The sequence below is a fragment of the Taeniopygia guttata genome, chromosome 2 (assembly GCF_048771995.1).
Source record: "Taeniopygia guttata chromosome 2, bTaeGut7.mat, whole genome shotgun sequence".
NCBI lineage: Eukaryota > Metazoa > Chordata > Aves > Passeriformes > Estrildidae > Taeniopygia > Taeniopygia guttata.
Window position 1 is genome coordinate 112,978,851 of NC_133026.1, and position 22,120 is coordinate 113,000,970.

Consider the following 22,120-nt stretch of genomic DNA (forward strand, 5'->3'; position numbering starts at 1 on the left):
TGGTCACCTCAGAGCAGGACAAAAGGTTGACAGTGAGATGTACCATATTGTCATAGGGTTTATATATTCATTAGTGGTAAAGTGAAGATCAGAGAATCGTGGGATCATTTAGGTTAGAAAAGATCTCTGAGTCCAACCATTAATCCAGAATTGCAAAGTCCACCATTATTAAGCCATGTCTCCAGGTGCTATATCTACACATCTAAATACCTTCAGGGTTGGTGACTCAACCGCTTCCCTGGACAGCCTCCAATGCTTGACAACCCTTTCAGTGAAGTAATTAGTCCTATTCAATCTGAAATCCAGTCTAAACCCCATCTGGTGCAACTTGAAGCAAAAATAGAGACTATAAGGTGTCTGAGACGCACAGATAAAATAAAATTGTTTTCATAGTTAAGATTGGAGAAGGCTGAAGAAAGAACCGCACAATGCTAGAGGAATGTACTGATTGACACAGGCAAAAACACCATGAGGAGTAATATGAGCTACTTGAATAGGATAGAAAAGCATTCAGCAAGTATTCTGGGTTTTATAGAGAGTATATCATACATCTGGAAGGAATCCAGTTTTTATCTTGCTGTAATTTAAAAAGAAACAGCCAACATAGCATACAGATCACAGTCCCAGGAACTCTCAGTTTATCTAGTTTATCTGCTTGCTAGAAGGAAATACCACAATTAAGTAAGTAATTCCACTTAGTAGTAAATCTCATTTTAAATCTTTTTCTCTGTAGTCATTACAGCTTCCACCAGATGTTCTAGAGCTTGAGTCCTGCTTCTGATATCTGTCTTGAATGTTTTCTGATTTCCATCCTCAGCCTGCTCATGGTTATTTTATATACATGTGTCCCAAAGTCATCACTGTAATTTACTTAAAAAAGTCTTTTTCCTCCTTGGTATCCATCAACAAAATCAGATATTTTCTCAAGTTTTTCTCCTATATGAATATTTTTTCCTATTTCCTCTAACCTGAAATGCATAAGGCATATTTCTCTTAATTATAAGGATGTCAGAGGAAAAGAAGATAATTTAATTTTTCAATGTATCACTATTAAACAAATACCTTGATTTTCATAGTACTAATAATAGAAAATGTCATTAATCTAATTGCAATGTTGATGCACTGTAAGAGTTATGGGGAATAGTTAATACAATTTTCTCACTTTGTGTCACAGATTAGGCCTAATCAGAACTAAGCCCCACTCAGCTGCTTGCTTACTTCCCTACCAGCAAGACTGGAGAGAGTAAAATAGAGAAGATTCATGGGTTGAGCTAAAGTTTAATAGGTAACAAAAAAGGTGCACACACAAGCAAAGCAAAGCAAAACAAGGAATTCAATCACCAGCTAATTTGAGCTGAATTAATCATTTGTGTTTCAAGGGGCCTTAAGACCCACCTAGTTCCAGCACCCCTGCAGTGGTTGGGAATACCTTCTACTTAGACTCCATCCAACCTGGTTTTGAGCACTTCCAGAGCTGAGACGTCCACAGCTTCTCTGCTTAACATATTCCAGTGCCTCACCACTCTCACAGTGAAGAATTTTTCCCTAATCTTTAATCTAAAACTGTTGTCTTTCAGTTTGAAGCCATTGCCCCTCTTCCTGTACTACGTGCTCTTGTAAATAGTCCCTCTCCATCTTTCCTGTAGGCTCCTTTCAGTTACTGGAAGGCCACCCTGAAGTTTTCTCTTTTCCAGGCTGAATAAACCTAATTCTCTCAGACTTTCCTCCTAGCAGATCAGCTAGCTGACCTCATCTGGATTTTCTTCAACAGATCAAAGTCCTCCCTGTGCTGGTAAAGCTTCAGTGTGTTCCAAACAAGCTGCTATGTCTGTGTGGCTGATCACACCTTTGCAGAGATACAGATCCTTTCTTAAACAGCTCTTTTTCAGTAGAGCTAATTTGCTTTCAGGGTCCCTAATGTTTAAAGTGATGAGTGTCAAGGCTGTCATTACACAGCACTGCATTGAGTAAAGCTAATATATTCTAAGTAAAGAGAATCCCATATTTAATGCAATATTTCAAAACTGTCATTGAAAGGTGATCTCTGTTCATTTAAATTTGACTTGGTCATATAGGACATTTAGAATAAAAGGTATGAATGACACCTGACATTTCTTGACATGCCAAATATAGAAAACTCAATATTTGCTTGCTGTAATTTTGTGAAACACACATTTCTGTATTCATTGACATGCTATTACTTAGAATTTTGATTACCAAATGAATTTTATTTAATAATCTTGAGTTTAAGTAATTCAGCGAGTCTTTTTATCTTTTGATAGCTAGGAAATGGAACGTGTCAGTCCTCACCAGTGATGTGCCATCCGCAGGAACAAGCTCAAGGGTTTATATTACATTGTATGGGGATCGTGGCAGTTCAGGTCCTATTTTTCTTGATGGAGAGAAGGGAAAATTATTTCAGAGAGGCAATGAAGACATCTTCACAGTAAGTAATATATATTCATTGTGTTGTCCTCTTGCTTCCTGCCAGATCGCATGACATTTCAAATTCTATGTGATAAAAGGTAGCTTTTTGTGTGTTGTCTATGTCTAGAAATGAGAAACAAGACTTAAATGTAGAGCTAAATTTAGTATCCTTTCCCACTCACTTATCCAAAGCTTATTTGATTCAACATGTTTATTGTCTGTTGAAGAACAACTACTGTTTTATTTGCATTGTGCCCAAGAAAATTTCAACAAACATGCAGCAACAGATACTAGTTTAGTTTTCAAATTTGAAACAGGGCTACAATATTAAAAATTAAATGAGGAAGTGAAAAATTAGGATATGGAGTAAAATTTTAACCTTGTTAAACACCTGCTGCTTTATTGAAATAGAGGCAAATTTTATACCTGCAATAAATCTTTCTGAAACTGCTTCTGCTTACAGTTACACAAATTCTTGCTCAGTCTTATAATGTGGTGATTTAGGTGAGCCAGACTAGGCCCTTTATTACAATCTACATAGCTTTAGTGTGTATATAGGATTGTCAGGGGCTGTCTACATGTGTCTGTTATAGGGCCATATGACAAACAGGTGCTTCCATCATTAGTATCCAGCGTAGCAACTCCCCTTCTGAGAAAAGGTGTTTGATGCCAGCATTGATGAAAAGCTCTCCTTTTCCACAGTTGCCTGTAGATGTTTGGGATGCAGGAAGTGCAGTTCTTATCCCTTTCCTCAGAAGAATCCAGCACCCCTGATACAAAAATGTCATTCTCCATCCATGATATCAAAACCAGCCAGATTGAAAGAAGTGCATTAAACAAGTAAGCAGGTCTGACAGATTAAAAGACCCTCTTCACAGCAGATGTTGGCTGTTTCCTGTTGCCATTACTGAAATTAATTTCACCATTTAAAAGTCACAATGACATTTAAGTGCAAAATATGGAGGACGGTCCCATTGTTTGAGATCTAGGATTCCTCTGTTAGGCAAGCACCCATAGGATTGAATACAATTAAGGAGAACCTACTCTGAAATGTATAGAAAGAGAAAAGGCTCTCTGAGTGCACTATATTTGCACATAGCTGTGGTCTGTCCTCGCTGCTCTGCCTCTTTATAATTTATAACACTGAGTTCAGGAAAATCCATGATACAGGTAACTCAGTTCACACCCATCTATACAATGTCAACGAAAACATGCAAATTAATTCTATGGAAAACAACAAGAGAGAAAATCAAGCCTACATTATAAAAAAATAAATTATACAGTGAGGAAGGAAGACTGATGGTGTACTTCCAGTTCCTTGAAGATAAGCTTTCTATTTCTACACTTAAGTTCATAGTAATGTTGTTTGAATAACCTTCACATAAAGTTATTCCCTCAGTGCCCTGTTATCTGTACTGGACATATTCATCCAGCCTGCCCAAGAGCTAATCTTTCAAATACAGCTTTTTAACTTGATTTAATTGAATTTTTTTGTAAAAAGAAGCATCAGAGCTGAACACAATTGTTTCCAAAAAAATTGTAAGGCACCCTAGAGGGGTAGGGAGAAACTCAGAGGTATATGGAAGCCAAAATAATTTTGGAGCAGGTTACTAGTATAGATGCTATACTGAGACAGGTTTTATGGTATGGTCTCTATTCATCTCCAATTGAGGCAAATATTCAGCCAGGAATTAGTACAGGAACTTTCTGGATATTTAAATGGGATTGGCAGGCCAATGTGATTTTTGAGGGCTCTCTTTTAGAAGACCCAAATATCTAAGAATTATCTGAAGTGAAATATGTTGGAAAGGTTAGTTTAAATGTCAGAATAGTTAACTCCTTGAATTAAAAGTCTCACCTTACATTTACTAAATTAATTTCTGTCACATGTCTTTTCTTTTTAACAAATGTTCTGTGTTTCATAGTTATGTTTCTTTTACAGGTCAATACTAGGAACATAGGACAGCTCTACAAAATTCGTATAGGACATACAAATGCAGGAAACTCCCCTGCCTGGCACTGCAAAGAGGTAAAAGCAATGAGGAAGAATTTTACCTGTCTGAAAGCAGTCACTATGACAGTGGGTTCAAAATATGAGTAGAGGAAAAAAGTCCCTGGGATTATATTAGCCTCATCAAATGCTTTCACCTTCATTTAAGGGATTACTTATGAAGGAATGGTTTTGTGTGGAATTAAAGCAGCTTATGATGTCTGGGGTTGGCTGTTTGCAATTTAATATATTACATTTCTTTAAAAATGTGTGGCTGGGCAGCAAGGAAGACTGCTTAACTTAGCTGTTATAGTCTGAGTCTTCTACAGTCTTTGTATGCTACAAAGAATAGTGCCTAGAGTTTGTTTAAACCCATGAAATCATGGAACCCAGCCTAGACAAATCCTCCCCAAATCTGTGGCTGATGCCTATGGGTCCCTATGCACAGCACAAGAGTTACATTGCAAATATTTCTAGTTCTGTGTCTCTGACAAGAAACGGACAAGAGGTCCTTTTCCCTCCTTATGTAAAAAATATCTTGATGCAGGTTAAGCAAATATAATAAAGAAAAGAGAATGAGCTAGGTGCATTTCAAGGTTTGGTTGGGAAGCATGGTATAGAGGTTTCTGGACTGGAAATTAAAGGATCTGACTCTTATCCTAATATCCAACATGATACTATGTATGCCAATTGTATCCTATGCATGCCTGAAACCCTTCCATCTTTGTGGCAGAGCTTCTTATCTTTATCTTTCAGTTAAGAGACTGCAGTTTATGATGAGCTTTAAAAGCTGCTGGTAAACTCAATGTTTAAATTATAATTCATGGTATATCTAGATCTGCCAAATGCAAAGTGCCAACTGAAGTCAAATATTCATTGATCAGTGCTCAAAATCTGTGGCTATGATGCTTACCTGGGCCTGTGGCTCAGAAGGAAGAGATCTGGGAAGTGTTAACTGAAGTTTAGGCAAGATCTTGTGAGCTCATACCTCTAACCAGTTCATGTCTACACTGAAATATTGCCTATCTAAGACTAAACTGTTATCACTCTAAGAGATTTCCTAATAGAATTATAAGGATTATATCTCTTTCAATTCAAGTGATTGATGACTGCCTGATTATAAAACTTAGCTATTAGTTTTCCAGCTGTACTGAGTTTTGGAGACAGACATTTAAAAATGAGACTGAGGAAGTCTGACAAAAAATAAAAGGAAAGAGAAAAAAAATGAAAAGTTATTATTAACGTTCTTTCCACCTAGGATATATTCATTGGAATCAACAGTAAAATTTTAAAAACTGCAACACTTCAGTGTGTCCATTAGTTATTTATTTATAAATTTTAATTGTCTTTTTTATGGAATCTCAGTCAATCAGATAGTTTTTAGGGAGTGGTTCATCTGCCAGGTCATTCCTTCTTTGCAATTTTGGGCAGAAAGTCAAAGAAAAGAAAAAAAAAAAAAAAAGAGAAATACATTCAAACCTTACAGATAGTGTTTTTTATGGTTCAGAGATAAAGAATACAGTCATTGATTTCTAGACTTCAAACAAGAGGAACAACCTACAGACACTTAGCATCGCTGTTTCTTGGGAAACCTACATTTTTTCCAGGAATAACTAAAATGAAAAGAGCATTTTCTACAACTGCAGAGCTTTTCTGGTAGTTATGCACATTAGTCCTCCATCAGTGTCCCGTGGTTTCTGTGTATCTGCACTGAGATGATATCAGACCAGGAAAAGGTGCTGCTTTGCTAAGCCAAATTTCCCTTTCAGGCTTCATCAGCAGATGCTGACAGGCTAAGGTGTTCCAGGTTTTTCAGATGAGATGAAGCTTTGTCTTTAAAGTTTAATATTCAAGCAGCAAAAGAGATAAAAATGTTTCCAGTAAATCTGAGTTTGTTCAATATTCAAATTAGGGAGATTAGATTCTGCAAAGCACAGGGTGGAACTACAAGTAGGAGTATTTTCCCTTCTCTCTGCCAATCCAAAATCTATTGTAGATACGGGTATAAATTAGCATAATCAGGGACTATTAGAACATACAGCAGCCTCTGAAGTGCTTACTAAGGAATACTTTGAAGTACAAAGTAGCCTCTTTTCCTCCTTCAGTGGGTTTGCATATGGTCCTTTTGCTGCTACATGCTTGAAGCTGGGCATGGAAGAAAATAATGTAGGGCATTGTGTAGGCCTCAATTAGTGTTGGGATTAGTTGGTGCACTTTATGGTTTATTTATGTCACAGGGAGTGCTGAAGAATCACAACCTGTCCCTTTAATTCCTGTTCTGATAAAAGTGTAAGGAATAGAGATACAAGCATTGACAAGCCTCCTGGTGAGAAGTTCTGTCTGTGGTAAGCCATGCCACCTAGTGCCAGCCCCCATGGATGTGCCAGCTGGAACAACAGCTGTAGCTTGTGGGAGTGCTCCTGAGCTGACAAAAACCTGTTTCTTGGTTGCACCTGAGTTACTCTGCCCTGAGCTTTCAAATATGACTGAGTGAAAAGTCAAGTTTGGGCAGCTGGAACAGAAATGCTCCAAACCCATGGTTTTGTGGTTATCCACAAAGCTCTACCTGCACAGATTTCAACAGCATCCCACACATTTTATGTTCTGTTCATCTGCTCTGAGATCAGCAAGTTAAATTGGAATTATTGGTGTTATTTAGGTGCAGTTGCTGAACCTTTTCTCAGGGGAGCAGTTCTCTTTCCCTGCACATCGATGGCTGGCCAAGGACCAGTCTGATGGGGAAATATCTGTGGAGCTTCCTGTTTTACAGCAGGGTCAGCCTATTCTTCCAGGTAAGCACAATACAACATCAGCAAAGTCAGACCCCAGACTGATGTCAATACAGGTGAGTTCATTATTTTTCATCAGACCCTCTATATTACTTTTTGGCTGCCACAACAGTTTTTCTGCTTTGCTTTCTTCTTGTTACTGTGCATACTCAGTATGCACAGTATACTCTATACTTTTTAACTGTAAAAAGTTAAAAAGCACTGGAAAAGAAATGAGTGAGACTTTAATGCTTTGAATTTTGCATGTTCTTAAAGTGGATTCCTTGTTTGGTAAGATTTTCAGTGCTTATGTTTGGTTTAAAATAAAGGCAATACTAAAGACGTGCCAGATATGTAACCACCATGAAGGCAGCATATGAGTCAGATCACAAACTCTGTTTTCAATAACTGAGGATTATAGCTCCAATGTTGCTATTGCAGCCGCTGTTTAAGTCTCTTTCTGGTAAGTGGCTCAGACTTCCAGAATAGTTTTAATTTTTGGATGTGGAATAAAACTTGCAGAATAAATATTTCAGGAGGCTATAAGTGTTAAAATCTCCATTATTCACAGAGAGATTGTATTGTCATTCTAAAGGTAAATGATTCCAAAGGATATGAAAATTACTGGGTGTTGCTGTTGTTGCATTGTTTTAGAGTCCTGCTCTACTACACCAGTCCATGACGTTGCTAATGATCCCTCTGCTTGGTCAGTGGAAAGGGGGTGGAAAGTCTGTGCTTATTCTTCCCTTCTCGCCAATTGGCATTGTCCTTTTCTGGAAAATTTATAAGAAAATTACAAGGGCTTAGCAAGAACAATGTGTCCTGGGAGAGATGTGGGTGAGGGAGCAAGAATAACACCACTGGTATTACTTGTGCTAGGACTTCACTAGAACAAGATCTACCTGGGACATGTCCTCTTCTCTTCCCCACAAAAGTCATATCATCTGCACAGGACAAAATAAGATGAGAGAAACTTCCATTCTAAGTTATCTAAAAATTATGAAACCCCTTTTTCAGAGTGTTTAACAATTTATCAGTGCTTTATGGTGTGTCTGTGGTCCCTTGTGTTGATCTTGCAAAGTGAAATTGTAACGAGTATTTCAGTGGTAACAGATATTGTGGGTGCAAGCTAGAGGAAGAGGATATATACAAATAAAATTGAGGGGCAAAAGTTCAGAAAATGGTCCATGCATGTGGGAAAACATACCCTGGGGCAGTTACTCTTGTAATAAAGAAGATGGGTGGCCTGGAGTTATATTTGTGCTTTTCTGTGATGACTGAGCTCTGAGATTAAGAACCTGACAAGAAGATCATAAAAAACCAGGTTTGTGCCCCAAAAGTATGTTTTAAGAGAAAAAGAATAATGGGAGAGGTTTCCCCCAGTACTTAGCAGATGTCAATGGCTCGTAAGATGCTCTAGAGAAAGAGAGGCCCATCCACATTAACCAAAATGAGTTTTGGTCTTGGGTGGTCATGATCTTCGTGACAAAAGAAGTCCCAGAGACACTCAGCCTACTTCCTCACAGGTTTGGTCTTTTTGGTCAGGAGACCAATACTGTTTTTATAGGGGGACATAAAGACACAGTGGTATAAAAGTCAAGTGCCTCCTCACCCCTTTGAATAAATGCTAATTAATGATAACTGACGGATTGTATTGAATATGCTCTAATACCCTATTTGCAGGGTATTTTCTTCTCCAAATGTTCTCTTGTTTAAATACCCTGAGATGTAGACCTCGGTTGGTTAGCACATGGTGCTAATAATGCCAAGGTTCTGGATTCAATCCCTGTATGGGCTGTTTACTTAAGAATTTTAGTCAATGATCCCTGTGGGTCCCTTCCAACACAGAATATTCTGTGATTCTCTGATCATCATAATTTTTGGGCTCTTTCTGAGTAGCAGCTTTCCTTGTTTCTGAAATGAAGATACAATAAAAGATTTTTATTATTGAGTAATCTTCATGCATGAAAAGCACAAAGGCACGCTTACAACCAACCTCTCAATCTGCATTTTGTAGTTAACAATTTCTCTCTCACACAAGGGAGGAAGAAAAGAGCTTCTGTGCATTTCTACCAGCTTCAGTGTAAAAGGGGTCATGCAGAAGGCTTTGGAGAAGGCAGTTTCATCTCTGATTGAGTAATTGAAAGACAGCCCCTGTGTCTTTTTGCCAGTGTTATATTTCTGCATGAGACAGTGTAAAGGGAACACAGCTTTTAACTTCAGAGAAGATAGTTTGATAACAGTGAAGGGGTCTAGATTCAATGTGAAAGAGAGATGATGAGAGGCACTTTAAAACCAATTTCTGAATAAAAAGAGGCTGAAGCACTCTCTGATTTGGCATTCTTTTTTATTCAAAGGAAAAACATAGGAATTAAACTGTTAAGAAGTGTTACATAGAGACTTTGTTGCTATAATGCTGGAGGAATGAGCAGCATTCCTTTGACGTTTTATCCTCTATCGTTCGACTTTTTCCCTGTCTGCTCATGGTTTATGACACAGTCATTAATTATATCCTAAGAATAAATCAGGGATACACAGTGTTGGTAGCTGGTGGACCTTTGCTTTTCTTCTTGCAGGAATTGGAATGTAGATAGTTATTGAAGGAGGAAATTGTTGCAATAGAGCATTGTTGTGGTCCTATGCATGGAATTGTTGGTCTAGAGAGATTAATTCTTTCCCTCTTCTGTGGTCTGTTCATGAAACATGTTCATGTGGGTGCTGCAAAGAAAAAATTGGGCAAGTAAATAGATCAGGTGGTGACATATGAACTTATATGGGTAAAATGCAGTAGGAATTAACAGTTGCTAAATGAAAACTATTGTGACTATTGAGACAGGCTTACACTGGGAAAGATAGTGCCTGATTATGCTGCTAACTAAACAGTGTCAAAAGCTCCTGTGTGTTAAATATGGCTGGCCTTTGCCATATATTTCGGAGGAGCTCAGAGGCTCTGATCTCAAAATTAGTTAGTTCTCATGCCAGAAGGAAACTAGCACTAGTGTTCTGTGAAGGCACGTTAAAACCTGTGCAGGCTGTTTAGTGTTTTTTCTAAATTTTTACCATTATCCAAATTGAATTCTTTAAAGATAGCTTGTTTAGTAACAAACACAAAAAGCCCTTGCAAATAAATGAGAGATAAAAATAAGGATGAATGGAAACATTGTAACATTAATCAGCCACCTAGCATAATTGCAGATATCTTCAGTGCTTATTAAAGGAAGGTGTTTGGCCATCAGAAAAGTGAGATTTGGAAGCAACCTCCTTCAGAGAATTACAGCCAAGCTTCATAATGTGATTCAAATAGAAACTGACAATTGAATGATGATAATGTTGATGTTGTTTCAAACCCAGTGGTTCAGAAACTCTTTTCTGCTTGCAAGACAGAGAAGCACATGGACATCCACTCTTGGAATTTTCTGGCTTGTGTGCCAGAAAATGAGGTTTTCTCTTCCCCTTTCATTCTCTCTGTACCTTATCCGGTCTAACAATATATTGTTAGTGTATGTTGGCATAATTTTTTTCTTTCCCATGTTAATACTGAAGATTATGACTGTATGTTTTATCTTACTTCTGAATTTTATGGAGTTCCTACATCTGCATTTTAAGGAACACAGTTTTATACTGGTAGATATTTTTATGTAGATCATAAAATAGTCTTAGATTCATCATATTTTAATTCAAATTTAGTTTTACTTGAAATATCCATTCTTATTAAATAAATGATTTATTGAATTTAAGTCTTAGTTGTTCCATTCTAAATTTATATCCTTTAAAGAATTTCCATATGGAATATAGAGAAGTTACCTATCACTGGAAACATACAAAATCAGGCTGGACACGGCTCTGATGTAACTGAGGATATCCATGATCATGGCAAGGCTTAAATGGTCTTTAAAGGTCTTCCAAACCAAACTATCCTATGATTTTGTCCTGTAGCATGAATTGCTAAAATAATAAAACAACGCAGTTTTCTGAGTTTTGAGGTCCTAGAAAACTAAAATTATGGTGCTAGGTTTTAGTCTATTTGGTTAACCAGTGCATTCAAAATGTTAATGGTTCCCATTGTTTTTTATAGTTTTGATCTCACCACTTATAGTGACACTAATCTTGGACTTACATTATTTACTTTTCAGTTTATGATGATTTCAAATGATGCTGCAGGACCAAGATATGCTGCTGGGCATTTAGAACTAGCTTCTCTTTGCATTCTCCACAAATGAGAGCCTGAGACACAATAATAAATGTAACAACCATAAAAGCCATGAAAGCAACTTTATATTTTATTTTATTGAATAGGATTTTTAAAGTTTTATAGCCTGTCCTTGACACAGATGTTTTTGGACTCCACAGCCAGCTAGATGTTATTGTAACTATATAATAGTGCTTGTGATATGAAAAGTTGTCATCTTTTATTGTCAGTGACTGTCTACAAAGTGCATGTGACAACTGGAGACCTGTGGAATGCTGGAACTGAGTCTGATGTCTATATTTCTGTCTATGGAGAAAGAGGTGATACAGGATCAAGACAGCTGCTCAGGTCACAGAAACCCAAGAAATTTTTAAAAGGACAAGTAAGTGAAAGGGCAATTTTTGATATGTTTGTCTGGCTTTTCTCTCTTGGGTGGGTGGTAATTCCAAGAAAGGTGCAGTTAGAAAAGAGAGAATTACTACATTCCAATGGCTCCCCAAAATTCCCTAATTAAGTTCCAAATACTTTCTAAAGTTATACCAGTGCTTTTGGAAGTGAGAATTTTCACTTATAAAATAGGTAAGCTGTGTACTTTTGGTTTACATGCCTCTAAAAATTTGATCTAATAAACAAAGAGGAAATGAAATTTAATTTTATATCTGCATTTCTAATGTTGAAATCTGTTGTAATTGTAATTTTTTAGCTTTTGATGCTTTTAACAGCTTTCTCTTTCCTGACTCATCCCATTCATTTGAATGGCACTATTCCCATTGGCAAAGTGATTTTGCTTGCTTCTACTTCTGTTTTGGGAAACCTGACCTTCCTCTTTTGCTCTCACTTTATCATCAGTTAATATTTCAAATTATGGTCTTGACAAGAGCTATATTGACAAAGTTGTAAGGGTTAGAGAAAACAAAGTAATAAGGGTTTTTGAGTCTTCAGAATTTCGTGACTGAAGAATGCTCTGCATTTCAGATTTTTCTGAAATTTTGTTGGTTGATTACAGACTGACATCTTTGCTGTTGAAGCTGTGCACCTTGGATGTTTGTACAAGATTGTTATAGGACACAATGGGCTTGGATCAGGTCAGAAATCTCACCTTTGCTCTACTCTTAACCATTATGTTAAGAACAGCATCTGATAGTAATTTTTTACTAATCCCTGTTAAAAACTGTGAGGAGGGCTAATGTTTTCATGTTAAGACATTGATTTTGCCTTGTATTAAAGTTAAAATGAGCTATTATAATTTTAGATGGATTAGCATTATCAGTTGCACTGTAAAGGTGCAATTGAAGATTTTTGTAACACTATCTTGTCATTAGACTCCCAATTAATGGTGAAACTTAAAATGCTTGCAGTCACAAGTTCTATTTTTCAAACTCTTGAACCTAAATACTAAACATAGCAACTTTGAGCCATCATAAACTACTATCTAATTTTGTTGTTATTTTGAATGGCCAAACTAATAAGACTCATATGATGGCAATGCTAAAGGAGGGAGGGATGTAGCCAGGGAGAGACCCAGCAGCTTGCAGGCCCATAAGGAAGCTCTAGAGTACCTAGAGCAGACACTATCCTCCCTCCAGCCATGAGGGTAGCTGTGACTCTTTAAATATGCCAGTGGAGCTGCAGATTTTGCAGTTCCAGTAGAAGAAAGAAAACTACAGGAAGTCTGACATAATTAAATGCATAAATTTTTCTCTCATGAACAATGTTTTGTCTTTTACTTTATTTCTTCTAAGGAAATGGATGGTTTCTGGACAAAGTTGTAATCAAGGATCCTATAACAGATTTGGATTATACTTTTCTTTGTCACAGGTTGGTTATGTTTGATTTGGGTCAGATTTTTAATAAATTTGTAACTACTCTTAGTTTTTCTACTGAAATGTCCTGTAAGGGGAAATATGTGTTTCCTAAGAAGTGAGTTGAGATGGTCTGATTCTTTTTGCAGCTCTAAGAGTTGTATCTGGTCAAACACCTGGTCTTTGAACTAAGGAAAAAGCAATAAAGCATTCTGTGTGAGAACTTTCCATTCTTGCACCTTTTGAACTATTCAAGATAGGCTTTTGTTACATATTTTCCATATCTAAAACCTTGTATCTGACACTAAGTGGGTTCGTCTGTTCTTCCATGTCATGCAATGCAAGGCTTTCCAGAAGAGTGTCTTGCTGTCTCTCGGGCAAACTGTTCCTGTTTACTGAAGTTAGGATGGAGATTAGCTTGGGGTTCACTGAGCTCAGGATCAGACTTTAGCATCCTGTGAAATGACAATCACAAATGCGGATGCCTGACCACATCCCCTTTACTCATTTGCTTTGAACCTGTCACTGAGCTGCAATGTAATTTGAAGCAATCCTAACTTTCCCTGCCTTTTCCCCCGCAGATGCTGCTGCTCTGATTCTTCTGTTCTACAACTCATTTACAGTTTTATCTATGCCTGATTAATTCTCAACACCTTGTGAAAAAATCTTAATCAATTAATATCAGTGCAAATATTAGGAACGGTAAAGTCCAGTCACGTAAGAATCTAGCTGCAGCTTGCCAGTGGCACCCCAATTCTATTTCCTCCTCTCACTTCTCTGAGTGAATAAATAACTGCCTGAGACAGCCCAGAGTGAGCGATGTGCACACTGAAACTGATTTATGTGTGAGTAAGGGCTCTCTGCCTTTCAGATACAGCACCTCATCCTTGCCTGACCTAATTCTGAGTCTGTATTCTAGATGAGATGAACTGCTATGAAGAGATCTATAATGCTGGCTTCATACATAATTTAGGGAGAGTTCAAATCCATTTCAGGCAGAAAAATACAGAGTATGTGCTAGTTATTGTTAGAGCTTGATGCAGTGCTTGCTATCTTGCTCTGAGTGTGTGAATGCTTTTGACTCAAATGGAGTTGGACTTAACTTGCATAAGTAGATGTGTACAAAGGTATTGTGAAAGCATAGTTCAGACATAGTGAAAGTGTTGCCGCTGTTGGGTTTGTCCCCTCACATAGGGATTTTCAGGGCACAGAACTATTTGCATCTTGCTGTAGCCTTCTTGCAGACAGGAAGAGCAAACATCATGACCACTGCACAATTCATTATTGATCTGGGATGAATATGAGTTCTTTGACATGTAACAATTGAGTTAGGCCCTTTTACCTAGGTCTGGGAAAGCATTTATTTATGTTGCACCAAGAACAAGAAAGAAAAATAATTTTTTTGCCAATGTTAATCTCTTTTTACTAAAGCTGGATTTTTGTATTGCTGTTTGTCAGCCTTGGGACTTTAATGCTTTATTTAATAAGACTTTAATAGCAAGTATTGTATGCAAGTGTCATGTATACTTTGGAAGTTGCCAATAAAGGTTATTACTTAAAGAGGTTCTGGTTCTTAGGTGGCTGGATCAGGGACAGGATGATGGCAATATTTCTAGAGAACTGCCTGTGACAGATGCCAGCATGCTTCCAGGAAGTAAGTGAAAATTGGTGGAAAAGAAAACTGTCTCAAAGGAAATGAAGAATCTCTGTAAATTAATTTACACTGTTTTTATCTACACAGGACAAGAGCTGAAACTCAAGAGAGAAAAAGCTGTAAGAGTATACCCTTTTATTTTAATTTAAACCACTGAAATTATGCTTTGAGTGAAATCAGGTCAGTTGAATGCCTTGTATGACAAATTTCTGTGTATCATCTTCTTATAATTCTTCTCTGTTTGTTGTTTACAAAACTAGTGGGCTGCAGAAAAATGGAAATTTCGGAAAGGCATTACACTTCAATTTTACAACAGGGTGACCTGTGGCTTCATTTGCCTCTACCCAGATAGCAGAGTTGATGCTCTTGGTGACAAGAAAAATAAATACGGTAAAGTATTTCCCATGTGGATGTATGCATAAGAGATACAAGAAAGAAAGACTTTAATACTGAGATTCCTAAAACGGATAGGAGTGGATAATCATGCTAAACATTTTCCTTACTTTAAATATACAAATGTTAATGACTATAAGGATGCAGAAAATATATGCTTAGTTTACACAAACACAAAAATTCTCATATGGTGTCTTGCTACTGGCTTTCCTTTACCAAATAGAAAAGCTTCCTGTAGTCTGTAGTTTGATGCTCCCACAGAACTCACATGGCAAGGACAGCTGGAGTCTTTTGAAACTAGATCCATCTAAGAGAACACGTTCAAATTTAGGTAGAGTTCATTAATAAGGAGTATATATACATGTGTGTGTACATATGTATGTAATATATATGTGTGTGTATATGCATAAATTAATTTTATTCCATTTTTATAATTTATTTTAATGGCAGTCTATCAGTCCCACCCTTTATAAACTTTCCTCCTACTGCATTAGTAACACTTAACTGTAGTACATATCATATTGGGTACATGTGTTTTATTCTCTTGGAAGTGATGGAACTGTTCAGTCTTTCTGACATCTCACCAGGGACTTTACACAGGGACCTTACACAGACCTTTTATGAAGTGATAGAATCTTTCAGGTCACACCAAAGAATGCATCAGGACACCACAGGATCCCTCCAGGACAGCTGCATCTTACAAAACTGCAACATAATAGAACAGTTGCTTAAAAACTCACTGTTGTGCCTGGGAACAATAAAAATGGCAAGAATTTACCTTTCATCAGTATTTAGTAGCTATAAGAGTTAATTGTTTGGAAAATTGGCCAGATTTAAAATTTGAGAAGCCATGAGTTATGTTGCAGGATTTGCTTTACAAATTCTAATATAGATATAGAGAAAATGAGGTCTCTTTTCTTACCTGAGAGCTTTATGTTCCCTACATCATCTGTTATTTATCATGTAAATTAATTTCTAGAGCCCTGTTCGTTATGCTGGAGTTCTCAGCTCCTTTTTATGGATTTTTTTCTAAACATATGTGCTGATAAAAAGAAATTTGTTCCTTATCATTACCTCTCAGGGCTTTTCTCCTCAAGGCAGCAAAATAGACAGTAGTCCCTAGATGCCCTTTCCTGAACAAGTGAGAGAATTTATTGATCAGAGAGGTCGAACTGTTGAGTTGAACGCTTAATTAATTATTTTTCCTTGAAAATTATAAACCATCAATTGCAATTAAATGCAAATATGAATTAATAGACTTTCATGTTTCTGTCTTTTTTAAAAATTTAACTCTTAGGTCTTTTTGATGTAAATGTCAAGAAGAGAAATATATGTATATTCAGCAGTCATCAAATGCCATCTCTTGCTCTTGCTCTTGTCAGTGGCCGTGTAACTGGAAAGGTAGGAAATGCTGTTACTGATTCCTGCTTCATAAAGGTATGCCATTGTCTGATTAAAAAAAAGTTTTAAAAATCTGTCTATTAAATAACTGTATTTCCAATCAGATAAGAAGTGAAGAATTGCAGAACTGAACCCAGGAAATTGCTGATAAATAGGTGAATTTCGAGACAGGGGTTTGTTTTCTCACAGTTTACTTTTTATTTTTTGGTTAATTTATTTTCTTTAATTTAGAAATACCAGGCCATTCCAAGATGTCATTTATATTTTTTTGTCACATGCTGACAAGCTACCTGGAATGCCCTAACAGCTCCTCTTTTCTGAAAAGGAAAAATTCTCTTGCTTTATTTTAAATGCCCCTTTTTCCTTTGTGTTTTTTATTTTTTTTCAAATAACATGCCAGTCATAAGACAGCTGGTATAATCCAGGGTTTGTTTGGATGCATTTTGGTTTGTTCTAGCACAGCTTCAAAGTTTTACTATGAAGTTAGTTTACAAAGTTTTCTTCCTCAGCACTTCCAGTATACAAGTAGGTAAATGGAGTTGTAGAATTCCATTCCTTCTGATTGTAGAATCAGAGAATATCCTGAGTTGAAATGGACCTGCAAAAATCATGGAAATCTGACTTCTGGCCCTTCACAGGACAGCACCAAGAGTCACACCGCGTGCTTGAGAATGTTGTCCAAACACTTCCTGAGCTCCATCAGGCTTAGTGCTGTGACCACTCACTGGGAGCGCCTGTTCCAGTGGCCAGGCACTCTCTTTGTGAAGAACTTTTTCCTAATATCCAATTGTCATGACCTATCCCAGGAAATGGGAGTAATCCAGGTTCTTGTAAAGGGACTCCTTAGGGCTGGTTAGAGTGAAATGGCACTGGATGATCAATGTGTGTAAATATATGCACAGGGTTTAAATGAAGAGTGCAGGTGGGAATGCCCAGGTACCTCCCCTCCTGCAGTCCTCTGGTGAAAGGCCTCAGAAATGAGCCTGAGGGTGCTCTGGGAGTCTTTGATGTTTTATGACACCTCTAAGACATGATACCCGTCACTCAGGCAATGGAGGAACAAAAATGCAACACAAAATTGCAATTTGCCTTATAATACATACTTAATTGTACTTTGAGTACATGCTTACTCACATGCTTCATAACTACACCTAAAATCCATATAATTTTCCCTCACTTTTATTGATATATTGAATCTGATAGACAGCTCTTTTAGCTTTTTTTTCAGAAGGCAGTGTCTTGAATATGAAAAGTTTTCCTAGAAATATTGATTATCTGTAGTCTTGAAAATTCTAAGATGATGTAAATAAGAAGTATTATCAATTATTAGAGGGATTCTTAGCATAATACATTGATTAAAATTCTAGTTTTATTTAAATATGAGAATGGTGATGGGTTGATATGTTATGGGTTGAATTATTATGTATTGATAAACGTTTTGATAAAATATTGAATTAAATATTTTATAAAATGGGATCACAGAGCCTGCCAAGCTGAACAGGCAAATATGGACTGTGTTGCTTTACTCTTTCAAGTAATACTTCTGATTCTCTGAGTGTTTTCTGTGAGAGCAGTATAAATGAATGAGAATATACACAAAGGCAAGAGAAGGTGAACTGGTGGCAAAGAGTTACCATGGCTCATTTCCTGTCTATGTCAGCTTTATACTTTTTTGCCATCTTTATAGGCTGTGGCACATTCTCCAAGTGAGGCACCCAGGTATCTTTCATATTATTGCCAGATGTGTGTCATTGTACAATGAACTATTTCTGTCCACAGAGCCCACAATTTCACAATTGCAAATCTGAAAAATGGAAAGATTTTTGTACTAGACTGCTAGTATTGTGGGAATTCGAACAACACAGAAACTCTGCTGCGATACTCTCTCTGTTGTTTGGATTTTGCCATATAGTTAATATAATTTATTATTCCTTCTTTAATATGTTAGGCCAAAGACAAGGCCTGCTGTGAGCTCCGTGTTCACGTTCAACCAAACAGCCGTGCCATTCTCGAGTCAGCCAGCTACCCAGGTCACACTGTGGCTTTCAATCTCCAAGGCAAAGTAGCTGATGAAGCAACGGGATACGCTGGGCTTTCCAAAGAATTTGTTGTGCATGTCAAGGTAAGGTGGGAAGAGAAAAATTAGGAAGACCCTTCTAAAATTTGGTGTTATAAAGCAGATTGTTTCTAACGGAGTTTCAGAGGTTTGCGAGGTAAAAAAGGGATCCTCTTCCACGAGGTGGAGCTCAGCTACAGTTTAACAGGTAGGCAGCGCTTGAGAAAGATTCTCCCTTTACTGCTCTCCCGGGAGAGCGGTGCCGATGCCGCAGCTGGAACATGCAAATAGAGTGGGCAGTAACACAGGAAAGATGAGACCCTAAACTTGCTAGTAAGACCTTCAAAAAGTAGCACACGAGAGCTGCTGTTGAAAAGAGACAAGTTCCTTAATTTGCCACTCTCCTTGTTCTCTGGATGTTGTGCCGTGCTGACTGAGCAAGAAAAAGCAGAGATGCTGCAGAGTAGGGAAGGATTTCCACTGCTCTGGTTAGTGCCTGTGCAGAAAGCAGCAAATATTCAAAGACTGGAGGTATACTTGAATTACCCGAGACTGACTATTTTATCTTTTATGCAAAGACATGCATGAGTAAGTGCTTAAAACTAAATGGTAGGAGCAGTATCAGTATCTTGAATTACTCGAGACTGACTCTTTGAGTATACTTGAATTACTTAAGACTGAGTCTTTTATCTTTTATGCAAGGACATGCATGAGTAAGTGCTTAAAGCTAAATGGTAGGAGCAGTATCAGTATCAAAATTTAATATGGAGAAAAGCTGTGCTGTTCACAGAGGACTTTTTTTCTGATCTAAAGGGTGTGTTTCATCATGGTGCCATCATTCTGCTCAACACAAGTCTCTGCCAGGCTCTGTCCCTTAGACCTGATGGGAGCTGCAGTGGAGCAGGTCAGCAGCAGCAGGAATCCTACTGGAAGGTGCATAAAATCGGCTCTGGACTCTGCATGTTTGAAAGTGTGAACAAACCAAGAATGTATCTGAAGATCAAAGATGACCAGTGTGATGGAACAGTAAGCAGTTATTGTTTGTATTTCCCTCTGCAGATAGTTTGAGTAAATTGTCAGTGATAAGAGAGACTATTTTTTTATTTTTCTTGGATTAAAAATTACATAAAACTCTGCTCAGATTAAAAATGTTTCAAATCTTTTCCTTCATTTGCCAAAGCAAAAGCAGAAAAATATAGCAAGAGAAGGTGTTGTGTCAATTTGGCAGTTGATGGAATCAGTAAAGGTCTGACTATATTATTAAACTATTGAGAATGTGGATGTAGTTAAAACTTATGTACTGCTAGATAGATGATGCTGATAAAACCCATTAAAGAATAACTAAGATGTGAGTGACTCTATACTTCACTGACTTTTAAAGTGTGATTCTGTTCATCTAAGTTAATAAATGTAAGAAATATTTTTGCATAATTCTTATTTGGGAGTTTAAGACAACTGAATAAGAAATTGAGCTGTGTAAGTACTCAGATATAAGGTCCATGAGAGTATTTTCATTGTCTCCAGTACACTTCAGGGATTAAAATATTTGATCCATATTTTGAATATAGGCTTTGTGAGTATCTTATTTTTCAGCTGTGCTCCCACCAATGGATCAGGAAGTCCAGATAAAAAGTGACATTGGGTAAAGGTTTTGAAATTAAACTTGTAAATGCTATGAAATTGAGGAAAAAATGTATTACATCTATTTAATACATGCTATATTATACAGCATTAGCAAATCTGGGCTATGCATAAAATTTGTATAGAGATATCCCATGTGTTCTGATATAGATATTTTCCCATTCCTTAATCATCTGGAAACTGTGGGAAAAGTGGGAAACACCTTTGAATATATCCTATCCCTTGCCTAAATCCTAATATACATCAGAATGCTTTCACTTGGTCTTTCACTTACCTAACTTATGTGATTAGTCTTTCTGGTCACAAAGGAATAAACTGGGATTAGGTGCAGGTATGTCTTCATGTGTGTAGTAATGTATCGTGTTGTGAAGAATGTAAATTAATCTGAAATATTACTGGAAAGTAGTAATAATTAAGACTATTAAAAAGTCTTCTAGCTACATTAATTAAATTGTTGAATTCATGTTTCTGTTGTCAATTTCTTAGGGCAAGGGTGATGAATACTGTCATTTTAAAATTGAGAAGAATTTGGAAACTGGATCTGTGAGTCTGGAATCAGTGCAAAATAAAGGGATATATGTTGGTCTTCTGCCAGATGGCCAAACTAAACCAGTTGTTAACACTGGAGAGAGAAATATCTTTTTCTACCCACAGGTCATCAAATGTATGTGATTTCTCAATAGCCTACGGTTTTATTTAGTAATTAGTGTTTCTAATGGACAAAATTCAAAGCAGAAGTGTAACATATATATTGACACATTTTGCTTTGATTTCAGTAGCTTTAAAAGTGAAAATTTTATTTTTTTATTTTTTTTTAATTTCTCCTACATATTCAGTTAGCTTGATTCCTTTCTTTTAATAATAATAATAATAATAATACAGTAGATGTCAATTGTTTTACTACAAAGTTTTGAAAATGAGAATTGAAACAGGGGACAAGACAAGGACAGCATTGACTTCCTGGGTGTATTCCCCATTCTGGCCACAGATTTTGGAAGCCTGGGAAATGTTGTCTTGCTGCCAACTCTACCACAGCTTTTCCTGATTTTATAAGGATATTAGTAGACTTTCAAGAAGGCCTGTTTGGAAGTGTTCAGTTTCTTTTTTAGTGATGTGAAATGCATTGTACTCCCCACCCAGAATATTCATTATATTATGCCTCGGTCCCATAGTCAGATTTGAGAGCTATTGCTCTCAAAATGTTTCCTCAGTAGAGATCTGATCTAATCAGCTAGCCAGGACTCCAAGATTTGGTCTCAGCACACTCGGGATCACTGTCATTGGGTAGCCTGCTTGTCTTTTCCCCTTCAGGAGAGCACAGTTTTTAATTTGGTGAAAAACTAGCTATGAAAGATAGCCAACTGACTTAGACTATAACTGCAGAAAACACAATTCTACAGGAAATGTATTCTTATCTGGTGGACTTCACAGCAGACATCAGGAAAAGAAACAACCCATGAAAAGGCTAAATGGACACCAGTTTGCAATTGAGAAGTTTCTTGGATTTTTTCCAAACACAAGCAGAACATACTTATCCTAGCACAAAGAGTCTCAAAACCTACAACCACTCTTACAATTGTATATGTACATATATACAATTGTATATATATATACAATTATACATATATACATATGTATATATGTATACTGTGATGGAAGCATTATGAAAGTGACTGTAAACACATCCCTACTGTTCTGTCCCTGTTTGCTACAGGGTGATAGAAATATTTTAATCACTATGTCCTAGTAGAAATGAGGAAATTATTTTCCTTTATTAACCTTTGCGAAAGCAGTGTTTT

General features: G+C 36.9%; 1 protein-coding gene across 1 annotated transcript in view; it reads left to right on the forward strand.

The window, feature by feature from the left end:
- LOC115493890 (lipoxygenase homology domain-containing protein 1) overlaps positions 1-22,120 on the forward strand; it is a 189,953-nt gene that overhangs the window by 38,186 nt on the left and 129,647 nt on the right. The window contains exons 4-16 of the mRNA XM_072924659.1: positions 2,283-2,446; positions 4,370-4,456; positions 7,077-7,209; positions 11,605-11,756; positions 12,381-12,459; positions 13,117-13,192; positions 14,754-14,830; positions 14,918-14,949; positions 15,091-15,220; positions 16,521-16,624; positions 18,573-18,746; positions 19,494-19,706; positions 20,808-20,985. Coding sequence (XP_072780760.1) covers positions 2,283-2,446; positions 4,370-4,456; positions 7,077-7,209; positions 11,605-11,756; positions 12,381-12,459; positions 13,117-13,192; positions 14,754-14,830; positions 14,918-14,949; positions 15,091-15,220; positions 16,521-16,624; positions 18,573-18,746; positions 19,494-19,706; positions 20,808-20,985 — 1,599 coding nt within the window. The remainder of the gene's footprint in view (positions 1-2,282; positions 2,447-4,369; positions 4,457-7,076; positions 7,210-11,604; positions 11,757-12,380; positions 12,460-13,116; positions 13,193-14,753; positions 14,831-14,917; positions 14,950-15,090; positions 15,221-16,520; positions 16,625-18,572; positions 18,747-19,493; positions 19,707-20,807; positions 20,986-22,120) is intronic.